At 48.4% G+C, this 27,862-nt stretch overlaps 1 protein-coding gene across 1 annotated transcript in view; it reads right to left on the bottom strand.

The window, feature by feature from the left end:
* LOC310697844 (putative helicase senataxin) overlaps positions 1 to 27,862 on the bottom strand; it is a gene marked incomplete at its 3' end in the record, with an annotated part of 269,703 nt that overhangs the window by 179,137 nt on the left and 62,704 nt on the right. Inside the window, exons 3-4 of the mRNA XM_083484468.1 lie at positions 11,823 to 12,027; positions 9,621 to 9,730 (exon numbers count right to left, since the gene is read on the bottom strand). Coding sequence (XP_083340594.1) covers positions 9,621 to 9,730; positions 11,823 to 12,027 — 315 coding nt within the window. The remainder of the gene's footprint in view (positions 1 to 9,620; positions 9,731 to 11,822; positions 12,028 to 27,862) is intronic.

Raw genomic sequence — 27,862 nt, 5'->3', positions numbered from 1 at the left:
GAACTGGGTTCCTCTTTCAGACACAATTCGCTGTGGCAGACTGTGCAGCTTGAAGACATGATCTATGAAGAACTGGGCTGTCTCTTAGGCTGTTGGAAGCCCCTTGCAAGACACAAAATGTGCCATCTTGGTAAACAGGTCCACCACCACCCAGATCACAGTCTGCTGTCACGAGGACGGCAGTTCAGTAATGAAGTCCATGGCTATGGTCTCCCAGGGCCCCTGCGGTGTAGGCAGGGGTTGCAGTAGCCCCACCAGGGCTTCCTGGGGCCGCTTGGCACACTGACAGCTTTTGCAGGCGTGAACCTACTCCTTGACGTCCTCAGGCACCCACAGCCACCAAAACTGCCGCATCTGAGATTGTCAGCTTGCATCAAGGTGCACGCAGCAGGACACTGGGTCCCAGAGCACAACAAGTATTCAATTGCACAGCTTTACTTAGACTTGAAAGACTTGATAAAGATAAATGTAGAAACAAGATGGCGCTTGTTAATATGACCCAGCACGGAAAAATGAGAATTCCTCCCTTTTCGAGAGAAGCGGGAAATATTTGCTGGCTGACTTTGTAATGACTGGAGATAACAATTTGGGACAACATATAGTGCAGCTGTTTGCAGAAGTTTTTTGCATTATGAGCGAGAGAGAAGGCTGATGGATTTCTAGCAGCCCCCCCCCCCATAGGGCACAGAGGGGGGGAATTGTGTGGTCTCCGAGAGACTGATTGATCGCCAAATGACTTATATCTGTGGAATACAGCTCATTTACATTGCATTATTACAAACAGTATGCTTAACAATTTACAGTAATAACTTAACAATGTGGAAGCTACTATGTTATTAAATCTCAAACAAAAAGCTTGGACAACAGCCCGGATTGGAAGATTGGAACGGAGTCAGTGAAAGCTGCAAAGGCAAATAGACAGTTGAAAAAATATATATACACAAATAAAGCTGTATTCAACAGATGAAAGGATATATGATTTCTGACATGACTGAGAATCGCAGAGTCAGGGACGGAGAACTTTAAAGCGTTAAGATCAGAAGGCGGAAAATATGAAAACGAGAAAAGGCAGGAACAAAGATTTGGAGATATGCTTCAAAGGTCCAGACTATGGAGAGCCCGGGAAAATTAATAATTACAATCTGGACTAGAATCATAGAATCATAGAATTGGAATAGACCACAAGGGCCATCGAGTCCAACCCCCTGCCAAGCAGGAAACACCATCAGAGCACTCCTGACATATGGTTGTCAAGCCTCTGCTTAAAGACCTCCAAAACAGGAGACTCCACCACACTCCTTGGCAGCAAATTCCACTGTCAAACAGCTCTTACTGTCAGGAAGTTCTTCCTAATGTTTAGGTGGAATCTTCTTTCTTGTAGTTTGGATCCATTGCTCCGTGTCCGCTTCTCTGGAGCAGCAGAAAACAACCTTTCTCCCTCCTCTATGTGACATCCTTTTATATATTTGAACATGGCTATCATATCACCACTTAACCTCCTCTTCTCCAGGCTAAACATGCCCAGCTCCCTTAGCCGTTCCTCATAAGGCATCGTTTCCAGACCTTTGACCATTTTGGTTGCCCTCCTCTGGACACGTTCCAGTTTGTCAGTGTCCTTCTTGAACTGTGGTGCCCAGAACTGGACACAGTACTCCAAGTGAGGTCTGACCAGAGCAGAATACAGTGGCACTATTACTTCCCTTGATCTAGATGCTATACTCCTATTTATGCAGCCCAGAATTGCATTAGCTTTTTTTAGCTGCTGCGTCACACTGTTGGCTCATGTCAAGTTTGTGGTCAACCAAGACTCCTAGATCCTTTTCACATGTACTGCTCTCAAGCCAGGTGTCCCCCATCTTGTATTTGTGCCTCTCATTTTTTTTGCCCAAGTGCAATACTTTACATTTCTCCCTGTTAAAGTTCATCTTGTTTGTTTTGGCCCAGTTCTCTAATCTGTCAAGGTCGTTTTGAAGTGTGATCCTGTCCTCTGGGGTGTTAGCCACCCCTCCCAGTTTGGTGTCATCTGCAAATTTGATCAGGATGCCCTTGAGTCCATCATACAAGTGGTTGATAAAGATGTTGAATAAGACCGGGCCCAAGACAGAACCCTGTGGCACCCCACTAGTCACTCTTCTCCAGGATGAAGAGGAACCATTGATGAGCACCTTTTGGGTTCGGTCAGTCAGCCAGTTACAAATCTACTGAGTGGTAGCATAGTCAAGACCACATTTTACCAGCTTCTTTACAAGAATATCATGGGGCACCTTGTCAAATGCCTTGCTGAAATCAAGGTAGGCTACATCCACTGCGTTCCCTTCATCTACCAGGCTTGTAATTCTGTCAAAAAACGAGATCAGGTTAGTCTGACATGACTTACTTTTCTGAAATCCATGCTGACTATTGGTGATCACAGCATTCCTTTCTAGGTGCTCACAGACTGTTTGCTTAATGATCTGCTCCAGAATCTTCCCTGGTATTGATGTCAGACTGACTGGGCGGTAATTATTGGGGTCCTCTCTTTTCCCCTTTTTGAAAATAGGGACAACATTTGCCCTCCTCCAGTCTGCCGGGACTTCGCCTGTTCTCCAGGAATTCTCAAAGATGACTGCCAGTGGTTCTGAGATCACATCTGCCAGTTCTTTTAATACTCTTGGATGCAGTTCATCTGGCCCTGGAGACTTGAATACATCTAAACTAGCCAAGTATTCTTGTACTATCTCCTTAGTTATTCTGGGCTGTGTTTCCTTTGCTGAATCATTTGCTCCAAATTCTTCAGGTCGGGCATTGTTTTCTTTATCGGAGAAGACTGAGGCAAAGAAGGCATTGAGGAGTTCAGCCCTTTCTGTGTCCCCTGTTTGCATTTCACCATTTTCTCCTCTGAGTGACCCCACTGTTTCTTTGTTCTTCCTTTTGCTACGGACATACCCATGAAAGCCTTTTTTGTTGCTTTTAACCTCTGTAGCAAGCCTGAGTTCATTCTGTGCTTTAGCTTTTCTGACTTTGTGTCTACATGTGCTGGCTATTTGTTTGAATTCCTCTTTGGTGGTTTCCCCCCTTTTCCATTTTTTGTACACATCCTTTTTTAATCTTAACTCAGTTAAAAGTTCTTTAGATAGCCACCCTGGCTTCTTTAGGCACCTTCCATGTTTCCGTCTCATTGGTATTGCCTGACGTTGTGCTTTTACTATCTCCCTCTTAACAAACTTCCAGCCATCATGAACTCCCTTTCCTTTTAGTATTACTGTCCATGGGATCTCACCAAGCACTTCCCTAAGTTTTATGAAGTTGGCTTTCTTAAAGTCAAGAAATTGAGTCCTAGTATGCTTGGCTGCTCCTTTCCACTGTTTAGTAAACTTCAAAAGAGCATGATCACTCGCGCCTAATGATCCTTCCACTTCTACCCCACTAACCAGGTCATCAACACTGGTTAGGACCAGATCTAAAATGGCTGTTCCTCTTGTTGCTTCTCCCACTTTCTGGACAACGAAGTTGTCTGCAAGGCCAGTGAGGAATCTGTTTGACCTTATGCACTTGGCTGAGTTTGCCATCCAACAAATATCCGGGTAATTGAAGTCCCCAATTACCACTATCTCCCTTCCTTTTGCATGCTTGGCCATCTGTTCCAGGAAGGCATCATCTATGTCCTCCGTTTGGCTTGGGGATCTATAGTAAACTCCCACAATGAGGTCTCTGTTATTCTTCTCTCCCTTAATTTTGACCCAAATGCTCTCACTTTGGCTTTGAGGTTCTAAATCTTCGATCTCTTCACAGGTATACACATCCCTGACATATAACGCCACTCCTCCTCCTTTCTTGTCTGGTCTGTTTCTCTGAAATAGACTGTATCCCTCCATTATTACATTCCAATCGTGGGACTTATCCCACCAGGTTTCAGTGATGCCTATTATGTCATATTTAGTTTGCTGTACCAAGAGCTCAAGCTCATCTTGTTTATTTCCCATGCTTTGCGCATTAGTGTACAGACATTGAAGTCCATTAATCATTCCCCCGTGTCTCTTATTTAAGGATTTTTTCCTCCCACCACTAGGTCTGCGTGCTGTTTGCTCCATTTGGTCTATGACATTTGGATGATCATCTTCATCAATTGATAGACTCCTACCTTCAGGAGCACTGTCTCCCTCCCCCACATTAGTCATTTTAAAGCCCTCCTGATGAGGTTTCTGAGATTTTTGGCAAAAACATTCTTCCCAACCGTTGTGAGGTGCAGCCCATTGCTTGCCAGAAGTCCATCTTCAATAAACTGCAGTCCGTGATCTAAGAATCCAAACCGTTCCTGTTTACACCATTTGCGAAGCCAGCTGTTCACTTCCACTATTTTTCCCTCTCTCCCTGGGCCACGTCGTTCAACTGGGAGGACAGATGAGATGACAATTTGTGCATTTAATTGCTTCAATTTCCTGCCCAGAGCCTCGTAGTCTCTTTTGATCTTCTGGAGGCTATTGCTTGCAGTGTCATTGGTTCCCACATGAACCAAGAGGAAGGGGTATTTGTCAGTGGGTTTTATGATTCCTTGCAGTCGTTCAGTTACATCTTGGATCTTAGCCCCGGGGAGACAGCACACCTCCCGAGACCTCTTGTCAGGCCCACAGATCACTGCTTCTGTTCCCCTCAGTAGGGAATCCCCTATCACCACTACACGCCTCCTCTTAGGTTTGGTCGGGGTTCTTCCATGAGCTGTCCGTTCCAAGGTCGCCTGCACATTCCCTGAGGACTGACTTTGCTGCTTGTCTTCATATACCTGATCGACTGTAATGAGGGAGAGATCCTCAAATGGAGTCTGTTCTTCGTCTTCCATGCTAGGGGAAAGGACTTCAAAGCGATTGTGTATTTCTAAACAATCAGAGCAAACCCTGGGCCTCCTACTTCTTTGAGTCACGTTTCTCCATATATCTGGCTCCTTTGTTGGTGAACTAGCCTCCTTCTCAGGGGAGTCCCCTGTCTCCTCCTTGGTGGAGACGGTGTGCTCTGTTGCTTCCAAGAAGAGCTCCAGCTCTCTAATTCTTTGGAGCGTAGCTACACGTTCCTCCAGTTGCTGGAATTTGTCTTCTAAGAGGGCAATCAATATACAATTGCTGCAGGTAAAGCTGCCTGCAACCTTTGGCAAGATGGCAAACATTGCGCAGGAACCGCAGGCGACTGCAGCTGTTCCCTCCCCCTCCATCTTGAAAACGTGTCGTTGGGGGTGGCTACAGTGGTCCTCCATCTTAAAAAGCGTGAAGACAGGACAAATAACCCCCCCAAAAAAACCTAGGTCTCCCTCAAGAAACGTTTGAGACTAGCTCCCCTAAATCTAAAAGATGGATCAAGCTGCCCTGCAAGCTCTGATAAGCTCCTCCCACAGCTAATCACCTGACTCAACAGAAACCCTGCCCCCTCTGACCTTTGCACAGGGAGAGCAGCTAATCAGCCACAAAGAAACACTGCAAGCTCTGTCATTTAAAAAAATTCTAGTTTATTATTTTTAATTGGATTATGATCCGGATATGTTGATTGGCTGTTTTTATTGGAAAACCAATAAAAATGATTTTTTGAAAAACCAAAACCTGCCACATCAAGTGATACAAGGTTTTATGCTGTCCGAAGCGAGCTGTCGTGGCACTGACGTAGAACTTGGCCATCTTTCTCTGAAAAAAGCTCCATCCTGGTGCTTCACTCCCTCGGCGCAGCCAAATTCTCTTTGGCGAAGGCGTTGGCCGCTATCTGTTGCTGGAAATCAGAGGACCCCCCTCCCCCAAACTCTCCAGCTCTGATGCTTCCTTGCTAGTTCCCTCCGTGGATTGCTCTTCCATGTCCCACCAGTCTGAACCAGGCTCAAAATCCTCTTCTTCCCCAGTGTCACTCCCTGGTCCCTCCTGGATAACTGGCTGCCAGCACTACTTATCTAGCCAGTTCCTGACACTGGCTCAGTGTGGGCACAGACTCTGCCAGGGCTACGTCTCCTGCTCTGCAAGACAGTTCTGTTCCAGCCCCTTTCCCTCTCCCCTTCAGAGCTTGAGAGGGTAGAGCAGAGAAAAGGGCAAAGCAATTTAGAGCTGAGTCTCAGAAGGCTGCTGGGAGGGAGGCTTAAATGAGGGAAGGAGAAGTCGGAAACTCAATCCTGCAACTTACTAATGTGGAGTGTATCTGGCTATCTCTGTGTGTGAAGCAATAAAAAGTTCATTGCTGGTCAAGTCTTTGTCAGCTTCTGAATTCCAGCAACAGATAATGTTCTGAAGAAGTGTGCATGCACACGAAAGCTCATACCAGTAACTAACTTAGTTAGTCTCTAAGGTGCTACTGGAAGGAATGTTTTTATTAAGTTTCTTGTAGGCAGAGAATATCAAAATTTATGCAGAATTCTTTAAAATTCATATCTTCTAACTTGGGGGACCATCCTGCCACATTCCATGATAAGACCTTGCATGTATTGTTTAGGACAGGTTGATTGTGCGTCTGGCCTGCTGAATTCCTTATTGGAGTTATAACTTCATAGTCAGACAAGGCTTGAACTTCATGTGTGTCTCCCCCCCCCCCCCAGGTTTGTGTGGCACTGGGTGCTGAAAACTCTATTGAACTTATCATTACTAGAATCATTATATCAATCCAGTTCTACAATTTGATTTGATTCCCCAACTTTGTCCACAAACACAGACCCGCCTCCTATCAAAGGGTTAGAGAACTCCTTTTTAGTAGTTAGAATTTGGGTTGTTGATTTCAGGTCAGGGAGAGCTAATTCTTCCAGATTAAGAAATCTTCTTTGGAGCCATTCAACAGAGGTTATAGAATAACTTGGGACAGCATAGTTATACTCTCTGATAGGAGGGTGTTCCTTATCAATTTGATTATCTTTGTTTATGTGGGGGGGGGGGTTCTCCACCTCTTCCCTTTGTTTACCTCTGTGTTGGTTAGACATTATTTCCATAATTTGATCCGTGATTGTATTAGCTTTCTCTGGAGGCCGAAAGTGAATAAGGGTGTATTGTAAGGAAGTCATTCTGCTAATGATTTCTTCCTGTGACTGGTAAGAGAGGGCTAAAAAAGAGTTTAAGTGTCTCTTTTCATCAAAGGCAAGGGAATCGTCAAACTCATTTTTGGAATGGTGTTCTTCTTGGCTTTTAGCAGGTGCTGAAAAGAGTACAGTATTGTTAGTAGGCAGGGAGCCCCAAAGTGTAGGTGCTGCCATGCTAAAAGATTGATTTCCTTCAACGGCAGAACGAGTATTATGTGACACCTGTATCGGTGTCAGTTCTGCAGACTGAAGCAGTCAAATGGGCATATATGGGGTAAGGCCATCTCTCAAGTAAACTGGTTGCAAGCTGTTCAGTGTTTTATATACCAAATGGGCAACCAGTGCAGGTATGTGAGCATAGGTGTTATATGCTGACACGGTCTCATTCCTGTCAGCAACCATGATGCACCATTCTGCACAAACTGCAGCTTCTGGATCAAGCGCAAGGAATGTCACACACAGAGTGCATTGTAGTAATGCAATCTTGAAGCAACCATCCTTTTGCAGGAAGCGTGTTCTAACAGGCCCATCTATCTACTCCAGTATGGAGGACTTGACCTGGCATGTGTAACCTAACTTGGTTGGATGAAGCAGATGGGCCTGTCCTTGCCGCTGCTTGTCCACCAGGTTTCTCTTACCCACAGCCACCCAGGTCATATGGGTGGGGAGGGGGGGTTGCAGTGATTTTTAGGAAGTCATTAGCGTACACAGGGCCTCCTATTGGGAAGACCCAGTTTACTGAGTGCATGTTCTGGAAGTTGGGCAATAGGGGCAGTACAGGATTTCTTTTGGTGTACCAACTTCCCCGCTGCACCAAGGATTCCCTGCCAAGCTGCTTCAAGTCGTAGCAGATGTTCTCCTGGAGACACCTAGTTTGGTTATCCTAGGGCAGGCATGTCTATCTTCAAGTAGGCTGTGATCTACGATCCAATATAAAAAACTGGCAGTAATCTACCACCCTGGGATGGGTTCAGGGTGGGCGCGCAGGCGCTGGCTGCTTCCCCCAAAGGCGCAGGGCAAACTTTGATACCATCAACCAAGACATCCTTCTGGGCCGTCTAGAGGGGCTGGGAGCTGGGGGCACTGTTATACAGTGGTTCTGCTCCTTCCTCCTGGCCCGTGTCCAGAAAGTGGTGTTGGGGGATGAGTGTTCAGAATCCTGGGCTCTCACTTGTGGGGTGCCTCAGGGCTCTGTCCTCTCCCCCATGTTTTTTAACATCTATATGACGCCTCTGGGAGAGATCATCAGGGGGTTTGGGCTATGTGTTCATCAGTATGCAAATGTTACCTAGCTCTACCTCTCTTCCAAATCAGAACCAGTGAAGGCAGTGAAGGTCCTGTGTGAGTGTCTGGAGGCGGTTGCAGGATGGGTGGCGGCTAACAGATTGAGGTTGAATCCTGACAAGACAGAAGTACGGTTTTGTGGGGACAGGGGGTGGGTGGGTGGGTGTGGAGCACTCCCTGGTCCTGAATGGGGCAACTGTGCCCCTGCAGGACCAGGGGCACAGCCTGGGAGTCATTTTGGACTCACAGCTGTCCATGGAGGTGCAGGTCATTTCTGTGTCCAGGGCAGCTGCCTACCAGCTCCATCTGGTACGCAGGATGAGACCCTCCCTGCCCGTGGACTGTCTTGCAAGAGTGATGCATGCTCTAGTTATCACCTGCTTGGACTACTGCAATATGCTCTATGTGGGGCTACCTTTGATGGTGACCCGGAAACTACAACTAATCCAGAATGCAGCAGCTAGACTGGTGACTGGGAGCGGCCGCCGAGACCAAATAACACTGGTCCTGAAAGACATACATTGGCTCCCAGAATGTTCTGGAGCACAATTCGAAGAGTTGGTGCTGACCTTTAAAGCCCTAAACGGCCTTGGTCCAGTATACCTGAAGGAGCGTCTCCACCCCCATCTTTCAGCCTGGACACTGAGGTCCAGCTCCGAGGGCCTTCTGGCGGTTCCCTCCTTGTGAGAAGTGAGGTTACAGGGAACCAGGCAGAGGGCCTTCTCAGTGTTGGTGCCCACCCTGTGGAATGCCCTCCCATCAAATGTCAAGGAAATAAACAACTATCTGACTTTTAGAAGACATCTGAAGGCACCCCTGTTTAGGGAAGTTTTTAATGTTTGATGTTTTATCATGTTTTCAATATTCTGTTGGGACCCGTCCCAAGTGGCTGGGGAAACCCAGCCAGATGGGTGGGGTATAAATATTAATAATAATAATAACAACAACAACAACAATCAATTGTTGTTGTTGTTATAACCTCTTCTCAGAGTGTCCAGCCAGATGCCCCAGTGGGAAACCCACAAGCAGGACCCAAGCACAAGAGCATCCACGTTCCTGTGGTTTCCAGCAACTGGCAATCAGAAGCATTACTGCTTCAGATTATGAAGGCACACATGTTGAAAACCTCTGATTTAGGGGACTAGCCTAGTCCCCCATGTCCATTGACCACATGCCGCTGTGTGGGAGCAAGTTCCATAGTTTAACTGTGCACTGTGTCAAGGAGGATCTATTTCATCTGTCATCTGTTTAGGACAGCTTAATCCTACGTAGCAAAACTGAAAAGGATGAAAAGAATAACCGGAAAAAGGAAATTAAAGCAGCTCACCACTTCATTAGGATGTACCATGAGCAGATAGATCCCAGGGTGTTTCCCAGCCACCTGGTAGGAGCAGTTGATTTCCTCCATTTTACAAAGAGCCTCCACACACAGCTCACCTAACAATTTAAAAAAGAGAACGCCAAATGTTAGGGCTGTTGGAACCACCATAATATGAAGGCAAATGATCCCTGCATAAGATGAAAGTCATCCTCAAAGAATCATAGAACAGGAACAGTCACTAATCAGATGGTTTTATCCTATAAAGCGTCTTAAGGGAGATACCTGACTCGCCTTTTCATGAAGTTCAGAAAGGAGTGTGTTTAGCTTCGCTTTGTTTTGTTTGCAAAATGAATCACATGGTCAGGCATTTGGGGAAGGGGGCTTTCTTTGTTTTGATGCACTACCTTTTTATTATTAGTGTTTTGTCCCAAAAGCAGCAGCTCTGGTCTGTGTGAATACAAGTGATCACTGATGTCTTCTGTTAATCCAGGTGTCCTCTATTAATCCTGCCAATTAATTGTTTTTGAAAGATGCTTCCCCCCGCCCTTCTCACACACAGAACTAAATGCATATTTTATGATGGCACATGTCGCCTACAATTGTTAGAACTGGTTGTGGGATTTTTAAAAAGTCATCATTTTTTCCAGCACTTCTTATACCCCTGTATTGCAGACCAACCTTGCTACCCCTTAGATTACAAATGGAGGAAGAGGAAGCAGAGACTGGCAGAATCGCTATAACTGAGTTACTTTCCTCTAGACAAATGGTGAAACTCCAAATGGTGACCTGCTTAGGGAAGCTATTCCTGTCTGTTCAAATAGGCAGGACTTGGTTTGCCCAATACAGTGGTACCTGGGGTTACAGAAGCTTCAGGTTACAGACGCTTCAGGTTACAGACTCCGCTAACCCAGAAATAGTACCCAGCTCTACTGATACCGAGCTCTACCTCTCTTTTAAATCAGAACCAGTGAAGGCGGTGAAGGTCCTGTGTGAGTGCCTGGAGGCGGTTGGAGGATGGATGGCGGCTAACAGATTGAGGTTGAATCCTGACAAGACAGAAGTACGGTTTGGGGGGGCGGGCGGGTGTGGGGGACTCCCTGGTCCTGAATGGGGTAACTGTGCCCCTGAAGGATCAGGGGCGCAGCCTGGGAGTCATTTTGGACTCACAGCTGTCCATGGACGCGCAGGTTAATTCTGTGTCCAGGGCAGCTGTCTACCAGCTCCACCTGGTATGCAGGCTAAGACCCTACCTGCCCGCGGACTGTCTCGCCAGAGTGGTGCATGCTCTGCTTCTCTCCCGCTTGGACTACTGCAATGCGCTCTACGTGGGGCTACCTTTGAAGGTGACCCGGAAACTGCAATTAATCCAGAATGCGGCAGATAGACTGGTGACTGGGAGTGACCGCCGGGACCACATAACACCGGTCCTGAGAGATCTGCATTGGCTCCCAGTACGTTTCCGAGCACAATTCAAAGAGTTGTTGCTGACCTTTAAAGCCCTATACACCCTTGGCCCAGTATATCAGCATGTGTGGAGGATATGAGTCATTGAAATTAATGTGCATTGCTAACTTAGATCTATAAATTTCATTGGGTCTTCCCTATGAGTATGACCAGCATTGGAAATGTAGCTAGATTTTATGCAATAGCCATAAGTCAAAGAAAGCAAAAGATTACACAGCTGCATAAAATGTTATAAACCGCTACAGTTCTTAGTTAAAACTCCTATTCTTTTAAACTTTTATGGTATTTTATTCCTCTAAACACACTTTTTAAGTACATTCAATTAGTATATTGATTGTTAAACCCCATATTTATCATTTTTATTGCTTATGTAGAGAATTATGCAGAAATTCTGGTTTAGTATGCTGGCTGTTTGCCGTAATAACATTGATTGATTGCTTTGAAGTCATTTCATTCTGCATCAGGTAAAGTAATTTTAGCCCCCCCCCCCAGTCCCATATTTTGCCCAACCAAAGGTTACAACCCTAGATGAGCAGCAGAATATATATTCTATAAATAAAAATAATACTCCTTTTGTAATAGGTTTTTTTTGGGGGGGGTAGTAAAACAAAAAAACAAAAAAACAAATCCCAGTCAACATATCACCTCCAGCTGTATTCTGAGAAGACTTTCCATAGCTGCTTTTATTGAACTACTAATGCAGGGGGAGAACTGGATCATGTTCAGGTGCCACCAGATACTCACTGAGACGTTCATGAAGTAACAGGTAGGGGTACTTCAGCATTTCCAACAATGGCACTCTGAGGTTCTCCTCAAAGTTGGAATCCGTATAATGGCACAGTTGCGTTTCCCCATCTTTGTCTACAATGAAGAGGTCACTGTCATCTTCCTCCTGCATTGATTTCTCCAAGTGGGTAATAAGGCGAGTGATTTCAAGCTTGCACAGGATCTGCAATTGGTGGGGGGGGGGAACCTTATAAAATTCTAGAACAGAGAGAGCAACTGACTCTGCTGTCCTAAGAAGACACCAGCTGAAAACAACAGAATCTGTAGATTATTATTTATTAAATTTATATCCCCCTCTTCCTCCCAAAAGGAACCCAGGGCACCAAACACACAAGTGATAAAATAATTAAAAGATCTAAAAGCTATTCCAATAGAGATACAGACTGAGGAAGATCTCTGTTTAAAAGCCTTAAATGGTCAAGTGGCAACAACCAGAGAGAACACGTCAGTTTTAAGAAGGAATAAATCAGAATCATTTATTTTATATATATATAGAAAGATACCACAACAGATAACAAATGACTGCATTCAAGCTTCTTGGCTATAGAAGTATAACTCACAAGGAATTATAAAAAAATTCCTTCCAGTAGCACCTTAAAGGTCTTAAAGGTCTTAAAGTTGGTCTTTAAGGTGCTACTGGAAGGAATTTTTTTATTTTGACTGGCAGACCAACACGGCTACCTATCTGTAACTGGAATCACAAGGAATTATATAGGATAAAAGAAAGCAAAAGTACATCATGCATAATTACCGTATTTTTCGCTCTATAACACGCATCTGACCATAACACGCACATAGTTTTTAGAGGAGGAAAACAAGGAAAAAATATTCTAAACGAAACAGTGGATGTATGATTTTTATGGTTCATGCTGTGGCCACAGACATGTGATCTGACGGTGAGTTTGGGGTAGCCCAATGCAAAAATCCTGAGGATCCATGTGGATCCATGCTTTGTAACCACGTTTTTGCGCCATTGCGGCCCCATGAAACAGTGGGTGCGTGTGTGTTTTTTGGTGCAGGCTGTAGCCATGGAAATGCTATGTGATCTGATGGTGAATTTGGGGTGACCCAGTGCAAAAATCCTGAGGATCCATGTGGATCCGTGCTTTGTAACCACGTTTTAAGTGGGGAGGGAAGGAAAAGCACTCAAGGGACAAGGAGCACGCGTGGAGAAGGAGCTTTTCGGCGAGCTGAGCGGGGAGGAGGGAGGGAAAGAGCACTGTTGCTTTAAAGGTATACTTAAGGTATTTGCCCTGTGCCTGGGGTTTTTTCCATTTAACAGTTTGCAGCCTTTTCCTTCCGCTCCTTGTTTTGAGGCAGAATAGATTTGAGCAAGTGAGGAGGACTTGGATTGCAGGGGATTCGCCATTAGCTGTGTAAAAGCGCTCCTCCTTGCAGCCTGAACGATAAGCAGCCACCAGCAGCAATAGAATGGAGCACAAAAAAGCGGTAGGGGCACTAGGACCCAGACAATGCTCAAATCTATCCTGCCTGAAAACAAGCTGCTCTGTCCCAGCCGATCAGCTGAGACGAAGTTTTCCCCTCTCCCTCAAGCCCTCCCCAGCCTTTTTTTTTTACTTCCTGGTTTTCACTGCGCTGGCTCAGAGCTCGAGGTTGGTTTTATTTTGCTGCTGGTTGCTTAAATTTTATCTTTCCTGCAGTCCCTCTGCAGCCTCATTGCTCTGTTTAGAGCACGCAGACTTTTGCTTAGCGTCTGTCCCTCCTCCCGTGTAAGCGGCTGCTGCCGGCTTTGCTGCCATGGCTCTCCTTCCCTCCCTCCTCCCCTGCTCCAGGTCGCTTTAAAGCAAGCAAAGTGAGAGCCTCGTAGAGCGTGTAAGCGGCTCCCGCTTTGCTTGACTGACGGCAGCCATGGCTCCGATCCGTGCATTCGCTCTGTAACACGCACAGGAATTTTCCCTTACTTTCTAGGAGCAAAAAAGTGTGTGTTTTGGAGCGAAAATTACGGTAGGTTGTATCCAGGCGTCTTTTAATTTTGTGGCTGCTGTCACCATCTGCAGTGATGGAGCCCAAGAAAGTAAAATCTCTCACTGCCTCCATTTCTTGCCCTTCTATTTGCCAGGAGGTGATGGGACCATTGGCCATGATCTTCGTTTTTTTGATGTTGAGTTTCAGACCATATTTTGCGCTCTCCTCTTTTACCCTCAATAAAAGGTTCTTTAATTCCTCCTCACTTTCTGCCATCAAGGTTGTGTCATCTGCATATCTGAGGTTGTTGATATTTCTTCCGGCAATCTCATCCAGCCCAGCCTTTCGCATGAATTCTGCATATAAGTTAAATAAGCAGGGAGACAATATACAGCCTTGTCGTACTCCTTTCCCAATTTTGAACCAATCAGTTGTTCCATATCCAGTTCTAACTGTAGCTTCTTGTCCCACATAGAGATTTGTCAGGAGACAGATGAGGTGATCAGGCACTCCCATTTCTTTAAGAACTTGCCATAGTTTGCTGTGGTCGACACAGTCAAAGGCTTTTGCATAGTCAATGAAGCAGAAGTAGATGTCTTTCTGGAACTCTCTAGCTTTCTCCATAATCCAGCGCATGTTTGCAATTTGGTCTCTGGTTCCTCTGCCCCTTCGAAATCCAGCTTGCAGTTCTTGGTCCACATACTGCTTGAGCCTTCCTTGTAGATTTTTAAGCATAACCTTGCTAGCGTGTGAAATGAGTGCAATTGTGCGGTAGTTGGAGCATTCTTTGGAGCACGACTGGAGGAAACGGACCATTTGGATCCCTTCCAATCGGGATTCAGGCCTCACCATGGGACTGAAACTGCCTTGGTCGCGCTGGTTGATGATCTCCGGCGGGCTAGGGACAAAGGTGAGAGCTGTTTCCTAGTTCTGCTGGATCCCTCAGCGGCCTTTGACACCATAGACCATAACATCCTTCTGGGCCGTCTAGAGCAGTGTTTCCCAACCACTGTTCCACGGCACACTAGTGTGCCGCGAGATGTTGCCTGGTGTGCCGCGGGAAAAATTAAAAAATTCGAAAGATATTTTTTTAAAAAAAAAAGTCAAATTTTCGATTGGGGCGCCGTCACTAGATGACCCCTGGGGTTCCCTCCCTCCCTCCCGCTCTGCGCCTCCCTCCTCCTCCTCCTCCTCCAGGGAGGCCCTTCCTGGCTCTCGGCCAAAGCTTGGCGGCTGCCACTCACTCACTCGCTCGCCCACCCGTCCCTCCATCCCTGCACCCGGCCTCTCCCCCTCCGTCCCCGGCGCGGGGGCTGCCGGGATCCGTAGTCCCCTCGCCCTTGGGCTCCGCGCCCGCGCGGGGTGCGCGAACTACGTTTCCCAGCGTGGCCTGGCGGGCCGGGCGTTTTGTTTGAAGCGCTCTTCTCCCGGCCATGGAATGAGCGCAGCGGCGGCAGCCGGGCGGGCAGGGGCTCTTCCGTGCAGACCCCGCGCAGCCTGCCTGCGCCCCCGCGGAGATCGGGCGGCAGGATGGAGCCCGGGGATCCCCGCGGAGGCGGAGCGGCGGAGGCTGCCCCCCAGGTAGGGCTGCGTCGGGGGGGTTTTATTTTTGCAATGCTGCATCCGCGCCGGAGGGGACGCATCGGACCGCGGGGAGACCCCTTGGCGGGCGTGCAAGGCAATGCATGCGTGCAGGCGTTGCATGGAGTGCAGTGCAATGCAATGGCAACGCGGCGCCCTGCATGCATGCATGCAACTTCCACCGGCGCTCCGGACTTGGCAGGTGAGGGGGGTCCCCAGTGGGCGGCAGAGAGAGCCGGGAGGGCGAAGGGGAGCCGGGGGGGAGCAGCGCTGCTCCCTGAGCCGAGCCCGGGGGGGAAACTTCGGCGTCGTTGCACCGGGTGTTGGAAGCGGAGGCTGGCGGGGGCCCCTCACCTGCAAAACCTGGTCGCCTCTCATATATTTCGTGCATTGCATTCATCGCCCGCTTTCTCCTCCAAGGAGCTCCCGGGGGCGCGCGTGGTTCTCCCTGTGTTATCCTCGCAACAACAGCCCTGCGAGGTGGGTCAGGCGAGTGGCCCAAGGGAGCACCCAGGTATTGTCCTGGCCAGGTGGGGTGATTTGAACCCTGCTCTCTGCCCGGTCTTCGTCCTCATTTAGCCCCCACATGTGCATGACTGTGCATGACTGAGGTTTTCCCCCCTCGTCTTGGCTATGGTGTGAGTCTGTGCTGTTAATTAATGGGGTTCTGCCTTCGGAGAAGATGAGCCAGCCCTCAAGGAGGTGATTATGTAATTTGCTAGCAATTCATGTCCCTCCCGGCGTGACGCTGCGCGCTGACGTCATGGGGCTGTAATGGTGGTGTGCCTCGAGATTTTTTTCATGAAACAAGTGTGCCTTTGCCCAAAAAAGGTTGGGAAACACTGGTCTAGAGGGGCTGGGAGCTGGGGGCACTGTCATACAGTGGTTCCGCTCCTTCCTCCTGGGCCGTGTCCAGAAAGTGGTGGTGGGGGATGAGTGTTCAGACCCCTGGGCTCTCACTTGTGGGGTGCCTCAGGGTTCTGTCCTCTCCCCCATGCTTTTCAACATCTACATGCAGCCGCTGGGAGAGATCATCAGGGGGTTTGGGCTGGGTGTTCATCAGTATGCAGACAATACCCAGCTCTACCTTTCTTTCAAATCAGAACCAGTGAAGGCGGTGAAGGTCCTGTGTGAGTGCCTGGAGGCGGTTGGAGGATGGATGGCGGCTAACAGATTGAGGTTGAATCCTGACAAGACAGAAGTACTGTTTTTGGGGGACAGGGAGATGGTTGGTGTGGGGGATTCCCTGGTCTTGAATGGGGTAACTGTGCCCCTGAAGCACCAGGTGCGCAGCCTGGGAGTCATTTTGGACTCACAGCTGTCCATGGAGGCGCAGGTTAACTCTGTGTCCAGGGCAGCTGTCTACCAGCTCCACCTGGTATGCAGGCTAAGACCCTACCTGCCCGCGAACTGTCTCGCCAGAGTGGTGCATGCTCTAGTTATCTCCCGCTTGGACTACTGCAACGCGCTCTACGTGGGGCAACCTTTGAAGGTGACCCGGAAACTGCAATTAATCTAGAATGCGGCAGCTAGACTGGTGACTGGGAGTGGCCGCCGGGACAACATAACACCGGTTCTGAGAGATCTGCACTGGCTCCCAGTACGTTTCCGAGCACGATTCAAAGTGTTGGTGCTGACCTTTAAAGCCCTAAACGGCCTCGGTCCAGTATACCTGAAGGAGCTTCTCCACCCCCATTGTTCAGCCCGGACACTGAGATCCAGCGCCGAGGGCCTTCTGGCGGTTCCCTCATTGCGAGAAGTGAGGCTACAGGGAACCAGACAGAGGGCCTTCTCGGTACTGGCGCCCGCCCTGTGGAACGGCCTCCCATCAGATGTCAAAGAGATAAATAATTACCTGACATTCAGAAGACATCTTAAGGCAGCCCTGTTCAGGGAAGTTTTTAATATGTAACGCTGTACTGTTTTTAACACTGATTGGGAGCCGCCCAGAGTGGCTGGGGAAACTCAGCCAGATGGGCGGGGTATAAATAATAAATTATTATTATATTATTATTATTATTATTATTCTTTGGCACTGCCCTTCTTTGGGATTCGGATGTAGACTGATCTTCTCCAATCCTCTGGTCACTGCTGAGTTTTCCAAACTTGCTGGCATATTGAGTGTAGCACCTTAACAGCATCATCATTTAAAATTTTAAATAGTTCAGCTGGAATACCATCACTTCCACTGGCCTTGTTATTTGCAGTGCTTTCTAAGGCCCACTTGACTTCACTCTACTCAGAGTAGACACATTTAAATTAATGTACACCAGTCATGTTCATAAAGTTCAATGGGTTTACTCTGAGTGGGACTAACATTGGCTACAGCCCAATGAAATTTAGGGGTAAGAAAAATTAAGGAACAGCATCTTCACAGAAAAGAAGAGTACAATAATTAGCCTGTGAATTAAATGTGAAATAAAACTGTATTAAAGCATATGGTGACATGCATTGATTAGAGCAGGCAAAATTAGTTATTGCTGAGACAATTCTGCTCCTGGCCTTCCTCCTCCACCACCCCCCTAAAAGTATATTAGGTTTCCAAAGGGAGAAAAAGAAAAACAGCTAACTATTCAAAGCAGAAGTTTAAATCAATCCAGCAAAGGAAGCCCAGGGAAAATTAATCCCGTTAATACATTAGAGTAAAAAATAGCTTTAAAAGTGAAAATAGTTTTGTCTGAGCATCACCAGAGAACAAAGGAAACAAAATGAAATCAAAAAACAAAATTAACCTGACTTCTGTAATGAGAAAAGAGAGACTGAAAAAAAATGAAATACAACTGTTCCTAAGCCAATCCCCAACACAGGATGGCAGCTCAAAAGTTAGACTGAGCAACAAAATAATGAAGGGATGGGTGTTTGAAATCATTAAATTCTATCTTCTCTCAAAGAGAAGGCAAAAGCTGGGACTAGAAAGAGGAAATAATGCAGCAGTATACCAGAAAAACTAGAACTAAATACTGGGCCAAAAGTTAAATCAAGTAACAATGCAGAAGTGCAGCAACCAAAAACCTTTTCCTACTCTAACCTCAAATCCCTGACTGTCTAAAGACTGTCTCTCTGTTTGGGTATTTTGAGGAGGAGACTGGTGATGCTTATCAGGAACACTCTGGGCCCGTGAAGCTGTTGGGAGAAAGGAAGCATCTCAGCTTTGTATAGTGGTACCTCGGGTTAAGTACTTAATTCGTTCCAGAGGTCCGTTCTTAACCTGAAACTGGTCTTAACCTGAAGACCACTTTAGCTAATGGAGCCTCCTGCTGCCGCCGCACTGCCGTAGCACAATTTCTGTTCTCATCCTGAAGCAAAGTTCTTAACCTGAAGCACTATTTCTGGGTTAGCGGAGTCAATAACCTGAAGCGTATGTAACCTGATATCTGAGGTTGTTGAGGGCAGCAGTTGAGCTTGCAGGGCAGCAGTTGAAGAAGGAGCAAAAAGGGTTTTCGTGTGTGTGTGTGTGTGTGTGTTTCTTTGTGGCTGATTAGCTGTTCTCCCTGTGCAAAGGTCAGAGGGGACAGGATTTCTGTTGAGGCAGGTGATTAGCTGTTGGAGGAGCTTATCAGAGCTTGCAGGGTAGTTTGATCCATCTTTTAAATTTAGGGGAGCTAGTCTCAAACGTTTGTTGGAGGAAACCTAGGGTTTTTTGTGGGGGGAGTTATTTGTCCTGTCTTCACGCTTTTTATGATGGAGGACCGCTGTAGCCACCCCCAACGACACGTTCTCAAGATGGAAGGGGAGGGAACAGCTGCAGTCGCCTGCGGTTCCTGCGCAATGTTTGCCATCTTGCCAAAGGTTGCAGGCAGCTTTACCTGCAGCAATTGCATGTTGATTGCCCTCTTAAAAGACAAAGTCCAGCAACTGGAGGAACGTGTAGCTACGCTCCAAAGAATTAGAGAGCTGGAGCTCTTCTTGGAAGCAACAGAGCACACCGTCTCCACCAAGGAGGAGACAGGGGACACCCCTGAGAAGGAGGCTAGTTCACCAACACAGGAGCCAGATATATGGAGAAACGTGACTCAAAGAAGTAGGAGGCCCAGGGTTTGCTCTGATTGTTTAGAAGTACACAATCGCTTTGAGGTCCTCTCCCCTAGCATGGAAGACGAAGAGCAGACTCCATTTGAGGATCTCTCCCTCATTATAGTCGATCAGGTATATGAAGACAAGCAGCAAAGTCAGTCCTCAGGGAATGTGCAGGCGACCTTGGAATGGACAGCTCACGGAAGAACCCCGACCAAACCTAAGAGGAGGCGTGTAGTGGTGATAGGGGATTCCCTACTGAGCGGAACAGAAGCAGTGATCTGTGGGCCTGACAAGATGTCTCGGGAAGTGTGCTGTCTCCCCGGGGCTAAGATCCAAGATGTAACTGAACGACTGCAAGGAATCATAAAACCCACTGACGAATACCCCTTCCTCTTGGTTCATGTGGGAACCAATGACACTGCAAGCAATAGCCTCCAGAAGATCAAAAGAGACTACGAGGCTCTGGGCAGGAAATTGAAGCAATTAAATGCACAAATTGTCATCTCATCTGTCCTCCCAGTTGAACGACGTGGCCCAGGGAGAGAGGGAAAAATAGTGGAAGTGAACAGCTGGCTTCGCAAATGGTGTAAACAGGAACGGTTTGGATTCTTAGATCACGGACTGCAGTTTCTTGAAGATGGACTTCTGGCAAGCGATGGGCTGCACCTCACAACGGTTGGGAAGAACGTTTTTGCCAAAAATCTCAGAAACCTCATCAGGAGGGCTTTAAACTGACTAATGTGGGGGAGGGAGACAGTGCTCCTGAAGGTAGGAGTCTATCAACTGATGAAGATGATCATCCAAATGTCATAGACCAAATGGAGCAAACAGCACGCAGACCTAGTGGTGGGAGGAAAAAATCCTTAAATAAGAGACACGGGGGAATGATTAATGGACTTCAATGTCTGTACACTAATGCGCAAAGCATGGGAAATAAACAAGATGAGCTTGAGCTCTTGGTACAGCAAACTAAAAATGACATAATAGGCATCACTGAAACCTGTTGGAATAAGTCCCACGATTGGAATGTAATAATGGAGGGATACAATCTATTTCAGAGAAACAGACCAGACAAGAAAGGAGGAGGAGTGGCGTTATATGTCAGGGATGTGTATACCTGTGAAGAGATCCAAGATTTAGAACCTCAAAGCCAAAGTGAGAGCATTTGGGTCAAAATTAAGGGAGAGAAGAATAACAGTGACCTCATTGTGGGAGTTTACTATAGATCCCCAAGCCAAATGGAGGACATAGATGATGCCTTCCTGGAACAGATGGCCAAGCATGCAAAAGGAAGGGAGATAGTAGTAATGGGGGACTTCAATTGCTGTGATCACCAATAGTCAGCATGGATTTCTGAAAAATAAGTCATGTCAGATTAACCTGATCTCGTTTTTTGACAGAATTACAAGCCTGGTAGATGAAGGGAACGCAGTGGGTGTAGCCTACCTTGATTTCAGCAAGGCATTTGACAAGGTGCCCCATGATATTCTTGTAAAGAAGCTGGTAAAATGCGGTCTTGACTATGCTACCACTCAGTGGATTTGTAACTGGCTGACTGACCGAACCCAAAAGGTGCTCATCAATGGTTCCTCTTCATCCTGGAGAAGAGTGACTAGTGGGGTGCCACAGGGTTCTGTCTTGGGCCCGGTCTTATTCAACATCTTTATCAACGACTTGGATGATGGACTCAAGGGCATCCTGATCAAATTTGCAGATGACACCAAATTGGGAGGGGTGGCTAACACGCCAGAGGACAGGATCACACTTCAAAACGACCTTGACAGATTAGAGAACTGGGCAAAAACAAACAAGATGAATTTTAACAGGGAGAAATGTAAAGTATTGCACTTGGGCAAAAAAAATGAGAGGCACAAATACAAGATGGGTGACACCTGGCTTGAGAGCAGTACATGTGAAAAGGATCTAGGAGTCTTGGTTGACCACAAACTTGACATGAGCCAACATTGTGACGCGGCAGCTAAAAAAGCCAATGCAATTCCGGGCTGCATCAATAGGGTATAGCATCTAGATCAAGGGAAGTAATAGTGCCACTGTATTCTGCTCTGGTCAGACCTCACCTGGAGTACTGTGTCCAGTTCTGGGCACCACAGTTCAAGAAAGACACTGACAAACTGGAACGTGTCCAGAGGAGGGCAACCAAAATGGTCAAAGGCCTGGAAACGATGCCTTATGAGGAACGGCTAAGGGAGCTGGGCATGTTTAGCCTGGAGAAGAGGAGGTTAAGGGGTGATATGATAGCCATGTTCAAATATATAAAAGGATGTCATATAGAGGAGGGAGAAAGTTTGTTTTCTGCTGCTCCAGAGAAGCGGACACGGAGCAATGGATCCAAACTACAAGAAAGAAGATTCCACCTAAACATTAGGAAGAACTTCCTGACAGTAAGAGCTGTTTGACAGTGGAATTTGCTGCCAAGGAGTGTGGTGGAGTCTCCTGCTTTGGAGGTCTTTAAGCAGAGGCTTGACAACCATATGTCAGGAGTGCTCTGATAGTGTTTCCTGCTTGGCAGGGGGTTGGACTCGATGGCCCTTGTGGTCTCTTCCAACTCTATGATTCTATGATTCTATATTTCTTCCAGCAATCTCATCCAGCCCAGCCTTTCGCATGATGAATTCTGGATATAAGTTAAATAAGCAGGGAGACCATGTACAGAGTTGTCGTACTCCTTTCCCAATTTTGAACCAATCAGTTGTTCCATATCCAGTTCTAACTGTAGCTTCTTGTCCCACATAGAGATTTCTCAGGAGACAGATGAGGCACTCCCAGTTCTTTAAGAACTTGCCATAGGCTGTCTGGCTCAAGGTCAGCAACCACACTACCTGGGGTGTACAAGACATCCATATCTTTCTGGTATAATTCCTCTGTGTATTCTTGCCACCTCTTCTTGATGTCTTCTGCTTCTGTTAGGTCCTTTCCACTTTTGTCTTTTATTATGGTAATCTTTGTACAAAATGTTCCTTTCAAATCTCCAATTTTCTTGAACAGATCTCTGGTTCTTCCCATTCTGTCGTTTTCCTCTATTTCTTTGCATTGCTCGTTTAAGAAGGCGTTCTTGTCTCTCCTTGCTATTTTTTTGGAAATCTGCATTCAATTTCCTGTATCTTTCACTATCTCCCTCGCATTTTGCTTGCCTTCTCTCCCCCGCTATTTGTAAGGCCTTGTTGGACAGCCACTTTGCTTTCTTGCATTTCCTTTTCATTGAGATGGTTTTCGTTGCTGCCTTCTGTATAATGTTACGAGCCTCCATCCATAGTTCTTCAGGCACTCTGTCCACCAAATCTAAATCCTTAAACCTGTTCCTCACTTCCACTGTGTATTCATAAGGGATTTGATTTAGATTGCATCTTACCGGCCCAGTGGTTTTTCCTACTTTCTTCAGTTTAAGCTTGAATTTTGCTATAAGAAGCTGATGATCTGAGCCACAGTCAGCTCCAGGTCTTGTTTTTGCTGACTGTATAGAGCTTCTCCATCTTTGGCTGCAGAGAATATAATCAATCTGATTTCGATGCTGCCCATCTGGTGATGTCCACGTGTAGAGTCGTCTCTTGTGTTGTTGGAAAAGCGTGTTTGTGATGACCAGCTTGTTCTCTTGACAGAACTCTATTAGCCTTTGCCCTGCTTCGTTTTGATCTCCAAGGCCAAACTTGCCAGTTGTTCCTTTTATCTCTTGATTCCTTATTTTAGCATTCCAATCCCCTATAATGAGAAGAACATCCTTCTTTGGTGTCACTTCTATAAGGTGTTGTAAGTCTTCATAGAATTGCTCAATTTCAGTTTCTTCAGCACCAGTAGTTGGTGCATAAACTTGGATTACTGTGATGTTAAAAGGTCTGCCTTGGATTCGTATCGAGATCATTCTATCATTTTTGAGATTGCATCCCAGTACAGCTTTCGCCACTCTTTTGTTGACTACGAGGGCCACTCCATTTCTTTTACGGGATTCTTGCCCACAGTAGTAGATATGATGGTCATCCGAACTGAATTCGCCCATTCCCGTCCATTTTAGTTCACTGATGCCCAGGATGTCAATATTTATTCTTGCCATCTCATTTTTGACCACATCCAACTTACCCAGGTTCATGGTTCTTACGTTCCAGGTTCCTATGCAATATTTTTCTTTACAGCATTGGACTTTCCTTTCGCTTCCAGGCATATCCGCAACTGAGCATCCTTTCGGCTTTGGCCCAGCTGCTTCATCAGCTCTGAATCTACTTGTACTTATCCTCCGCTCTTCCTCAGTAGCATTCCTCTTCCTTGGCACCTTCCGACCTGAGGGGCTCATCTTCCAGCATCATAACTTTTATGTGCCTGTTGTCTTTGTCCATGAAGTTTTCTTGGCAGGAATACTGGAGTGGCTTGCCGGTTCCTGCTCCAGGTGGATCACGTTTGGTCAAACCTCTCCACTATGACCTGTCCATCTTGGGTGGCCTTGCACGGCATAGCTCATAGCTTCTCTGAGTTATTCAAGCCCCTTCGCCACGGCAAGGCAGTGATCCATGTAGAGGATGTCAGTATCTCAGCTCACAGTCAGAGGTAACTGGCCTCCCCCGAGGCAAACTGAGTGAGATACTTGTTTACCTTCCGTCTGCGTCTCCCGGCAGGCTAGGTCGTAAACCGGCGATTCTCCTCGGATGTGAGAAGAACACACCCTCTGCTTCTCTCTCCCAGCTTTTCCCCCCAGAGAGGGGAAATGAGACAGACAGGAGTCTATTTACATGTCTTTTATTCCTGTCATTCAGCAGTACATAGAAACGTGACTGCACCCTTCAGACTCCATCAGAAGAGTCACAACTCCACCCCTGTACTTCCAGCACAGGTCAGATGACACTCTGAGCTAACATCCGGTGCTCAGTACAGAGAATAGACTCCCCCTTTTCTCCAACAGTACAGTTCGAGACAACAACATCCTGTTTTGCATTCCAGCCACTTGCAGCTGGCTTTTGCATTGGTGCTGTGATGGCCTGGGATTCCGATTCGGAGGATGAAACAGAGGAATCCCAGCCTGCACAAGAGTCCCCGCCTCCAGGGCCAGCTGAACTGGGGCAAGGCCTAGATGCTGAAGAACCTGCACCTGTGGCAGTGCATCAGGAGCTGGCCCCAGGTGAAACCCTTCTGGCCCCAGAGAGGCTTGACGACTCAGTGGCCACAGGTGAGCCTCCTCCAGGGCCCAGTAACCCTTCGGCCTCTCCTGATCTGCAGAGGCTTAGAGCAGAGAGGCGAAGGGAACTGGTTGCCCCCAGGAGGAGTGCTCGCCTTAAGGCCAGAGGAGGCGGGGCTCCTGGGGGCCGGGACCGCCCCTGGCCTTAGAAGAGGATAAAAGCTCAGTCAGCCCGGCCCCAGGTTGCGGGAGCAACGTCGTTGTTGGCTTCGGACCTTCCTGTGTTCCTGATCCCTGCTCGGCCTCCTGTTCCTGACTATCCGGTACTCCTGTTCCCTGCTCGGCTTCCTGTTCCTGACTATCCGGTACTCCTGTTCCCTGCTCGGCCTCCTGTTCCCGACCATCCGGTGTTCCTGTTCCCTGCACAGCCTCCTGTTCCAGCGTACCTGTTCCCCGCCCGGCTCTCTGCCTCGGACCTTGCCCCTCTTCGTGTGGACTCTGCTACACCCAAGGTACCTTACCCCCGGGACCAGCACAGTTTGCTCCCGCCACACCCGCACTCCCCCTTCGTAGGGGTGCGTTCGGGAAGAGCCAGAGGCCATGGCTGAACAGGCGGCTGCACTGGTGGCTTTGGCCCAGGAGAACCAGGCCTTGACTCACACCGTGCAGCAGCTCAGCGACGCGGTTGTGGCACTTCAGCAACGCTTGGAAGCCCTACCGGCTCCTGGGGCCGACGCCCCGGCTCCGGGCAAGTACCCAGTGGCTTTGCCTGAGAAATTTGATGGAGCCCCGGCCAGCTTTCCCATGTTCCTGGCCCAGGCCAAGCTGTATATTCAGGGGCGAGCCCGGAACTTTCCTGATGACCGCACCAAGGTGCACTTTTTGATTAGTTTGTTAAAGGACCAGGCGGCCAAGTGGCCATTGCCGCTACTCAGGCAAGACTCCCCCTTGCTGGCGGACTATACGGGGTTTTGCAATCGTTTGGAGGCCGCGTTCGGCAACCCCCAGAAAGAGAGTCAAGCCAACCGGGAGATTCGGCGTTTGAAACAGGGCAAGTCCACGGTGGCCACATATACCACGGAGTTTCGGCTGTTGGCACAGGACTTGACCTGGAATGACTCGGCACTGCGGGACCAGTATCTCGAAGGGCTTTCGGACGAGGTACTGGACCAGTTGGCCACAATGGAACGCCCCACCACGCTGGACACTCTCATTCAACGGAGTCTACAAATAGACGACCGGTTGGAGGATCGTCGTCAGGCCCGGGGTCGCCGACACTCCCAGTTCACGGCACCAGCTTTTTCCGGCAGCCCCACGGTCACAACTGATTTAACGGAGGAGCCTATGCAGCTCGGGGCAGTGCGGCCACGCCTTTCCCCCGCAGAGAAGGCGCGGCGTCGGGAGGGAAATCTCTCTCTTTACTGTGGCGGAAGTGGACACTTCGCTCGGTCCTGCCCTGAGAAACGCCAGCCGCAGGGAAACCGCCAACCCCAGTAGCTGATGGCCCTAGCTACCGGGGGTCCCAAACCGTACAGAATGGGCCCGCACCAATGGACTTGCAACATCTTATGGTTTCGGTACGTTTATACCCTCCAGGGGGGCCCTGGATCCTCACCCATGCTTTGGTAGATTCAGGGGCAACCCGCTCCTATATGGACGCTGCTTTTGCCACCCATCATCAGGTGCCACTTCGGAACAAGCCAGTACCGATCCAGGTGGAAGCGATTGACGGACGACTTCTGCGTTCAGGTGCTGTTACTCAGGAGACCCAGCCCCTGGTCCTGTGTCTCCAGCAGCACCGGGAGTTGCGAACTTTGGACATTGCTTCTATGCCCCGCTTCCCCCTGGTGCTCGGGATGGACTGGCTGGAAGCCCACAACGTTCAGATTGACTGGGTCAAACGGACCGTGCACTTCCCAGACCCATGTTCCCATGCTCAATCCGGAACGCTGGCGGCCGCGCCCTCAGAGGAGGCAGCACCCACGCTCCCAGCCGTGTACCAGGACTACCAGGACGTGTTCGAGGAACGGGGGGCAGAACAGCTGCCGCCGCATCGGCCTTTTGACAGCGGCATAGACCTCCAACCCGGAGCGCCTTTACCAGTGAGTCGCTTATATTCCCTAACAGAGCCAGAGCGCGAGGCTTTGCAGGACTTCTTGCGCAAGAACCTGGAGCGTGGGTTCATTAGGCCTTCCACCTCGCCTACCGCGGCACCAGTGCTTTTCGTTAAGAAGAAATGTGGGGAACTTCGCCCTTGCCATGATTACCGAGCCCTGAACAAAATTACCGTCCCAGACCGGTACCCCTTACCCCGGAGCTGCTGGAGCGGGTGCAAGGGGCACAGGTGTTCACCAAGCTGGACCTCCGAGGGGCCTACAACTTGATTCGGATCCGAGCCGGGGATGAGTGGAAGACAGCGTTTGGGACCCGGTACGGGCAGTTCGAATATTTGGTTATGCCTTTCGGTTTGTGCAACGCGCCTGCTGTGTTCCAACGCTACATCAACCACGTGTTTCAGGACTTGTTAGACAAGTACGTGGTGGTGTATTTGGATGACATACTGATTTACTCCCGTGACCCGGCTCACCATGAGGGACATGTCCGGACCGTGCTGCAGCGCTTGCGTGAGCACCGTTTGTACGCAAAGCTCAGCAAGTGCGAGTTCCATCAGCGGACTGTGGACTTCCTTGGTCACCGGCTCTCTCCAGATGGGGTGCAAATGGACCCGGGGAAGGTGACAGCAGTTCGAGAATGGGCGGCACCCCGGAACCGCAAGGACCTACAGCGTTTCCTGGGGTTCGCCAATTACTACCGGACCTTCATCGCTGATTATGCTCATCGCACCACCCCGTTGACCCGGCTACTGCGCCCAAAGACGCCGTTTTCCTGGGACAAGGAGGCAGAGGAGGCGTTTCAGGGGTTGAAGGCCTGTTTCCAGAGGGCACCAATCTTACAACATCCTGACCCCTCTCGACCTTTTGTGGTGGAGACCGACGCCTCCAGTACGGCTCTCGGTGCCGTCTTGTCTCAACAGATTGGGCCTGAAGCGCCACTCTTACCCTGTGCCTTCTATTCCCGCCAGCTCCTACCAGCGGAGCGTAACTATACTGTGTGGGAGCGGGAACTACTGGCCATCAAGGTAGCCTTTGAGGTCTGGCGCCACCATCTTGAGGGGGCACGACATCCGGTGGAGGTGAGAACCGACCACCGGAACCTGGAGTACCTCCAGACCACCCGCAAGCTGAACCAAAGACAGATCCGGTGGGCGTTGTTCTTTTCCCGGTTCCAGTTCCGGATCCGCTACATCCCTAGCTCTCAGAATCAGAAGGCGGATGCCCTGTCCCGGAAACCTGAA

The sequence above is a fragment of the Podarcis liolepis genome, assembly GCF_965112155.1.
Source record: "Podarcis liolepis genome assembly, chromosome: W".
NCBI lineage: Eukaryota > Metazoa > Chordata > Lepidosauria > Squamata > Lacertidae > Podarcis > Podarcis liolepis.
This window is presented reverse-complemented; position numbering and strand designations above follow the sequence as displayed.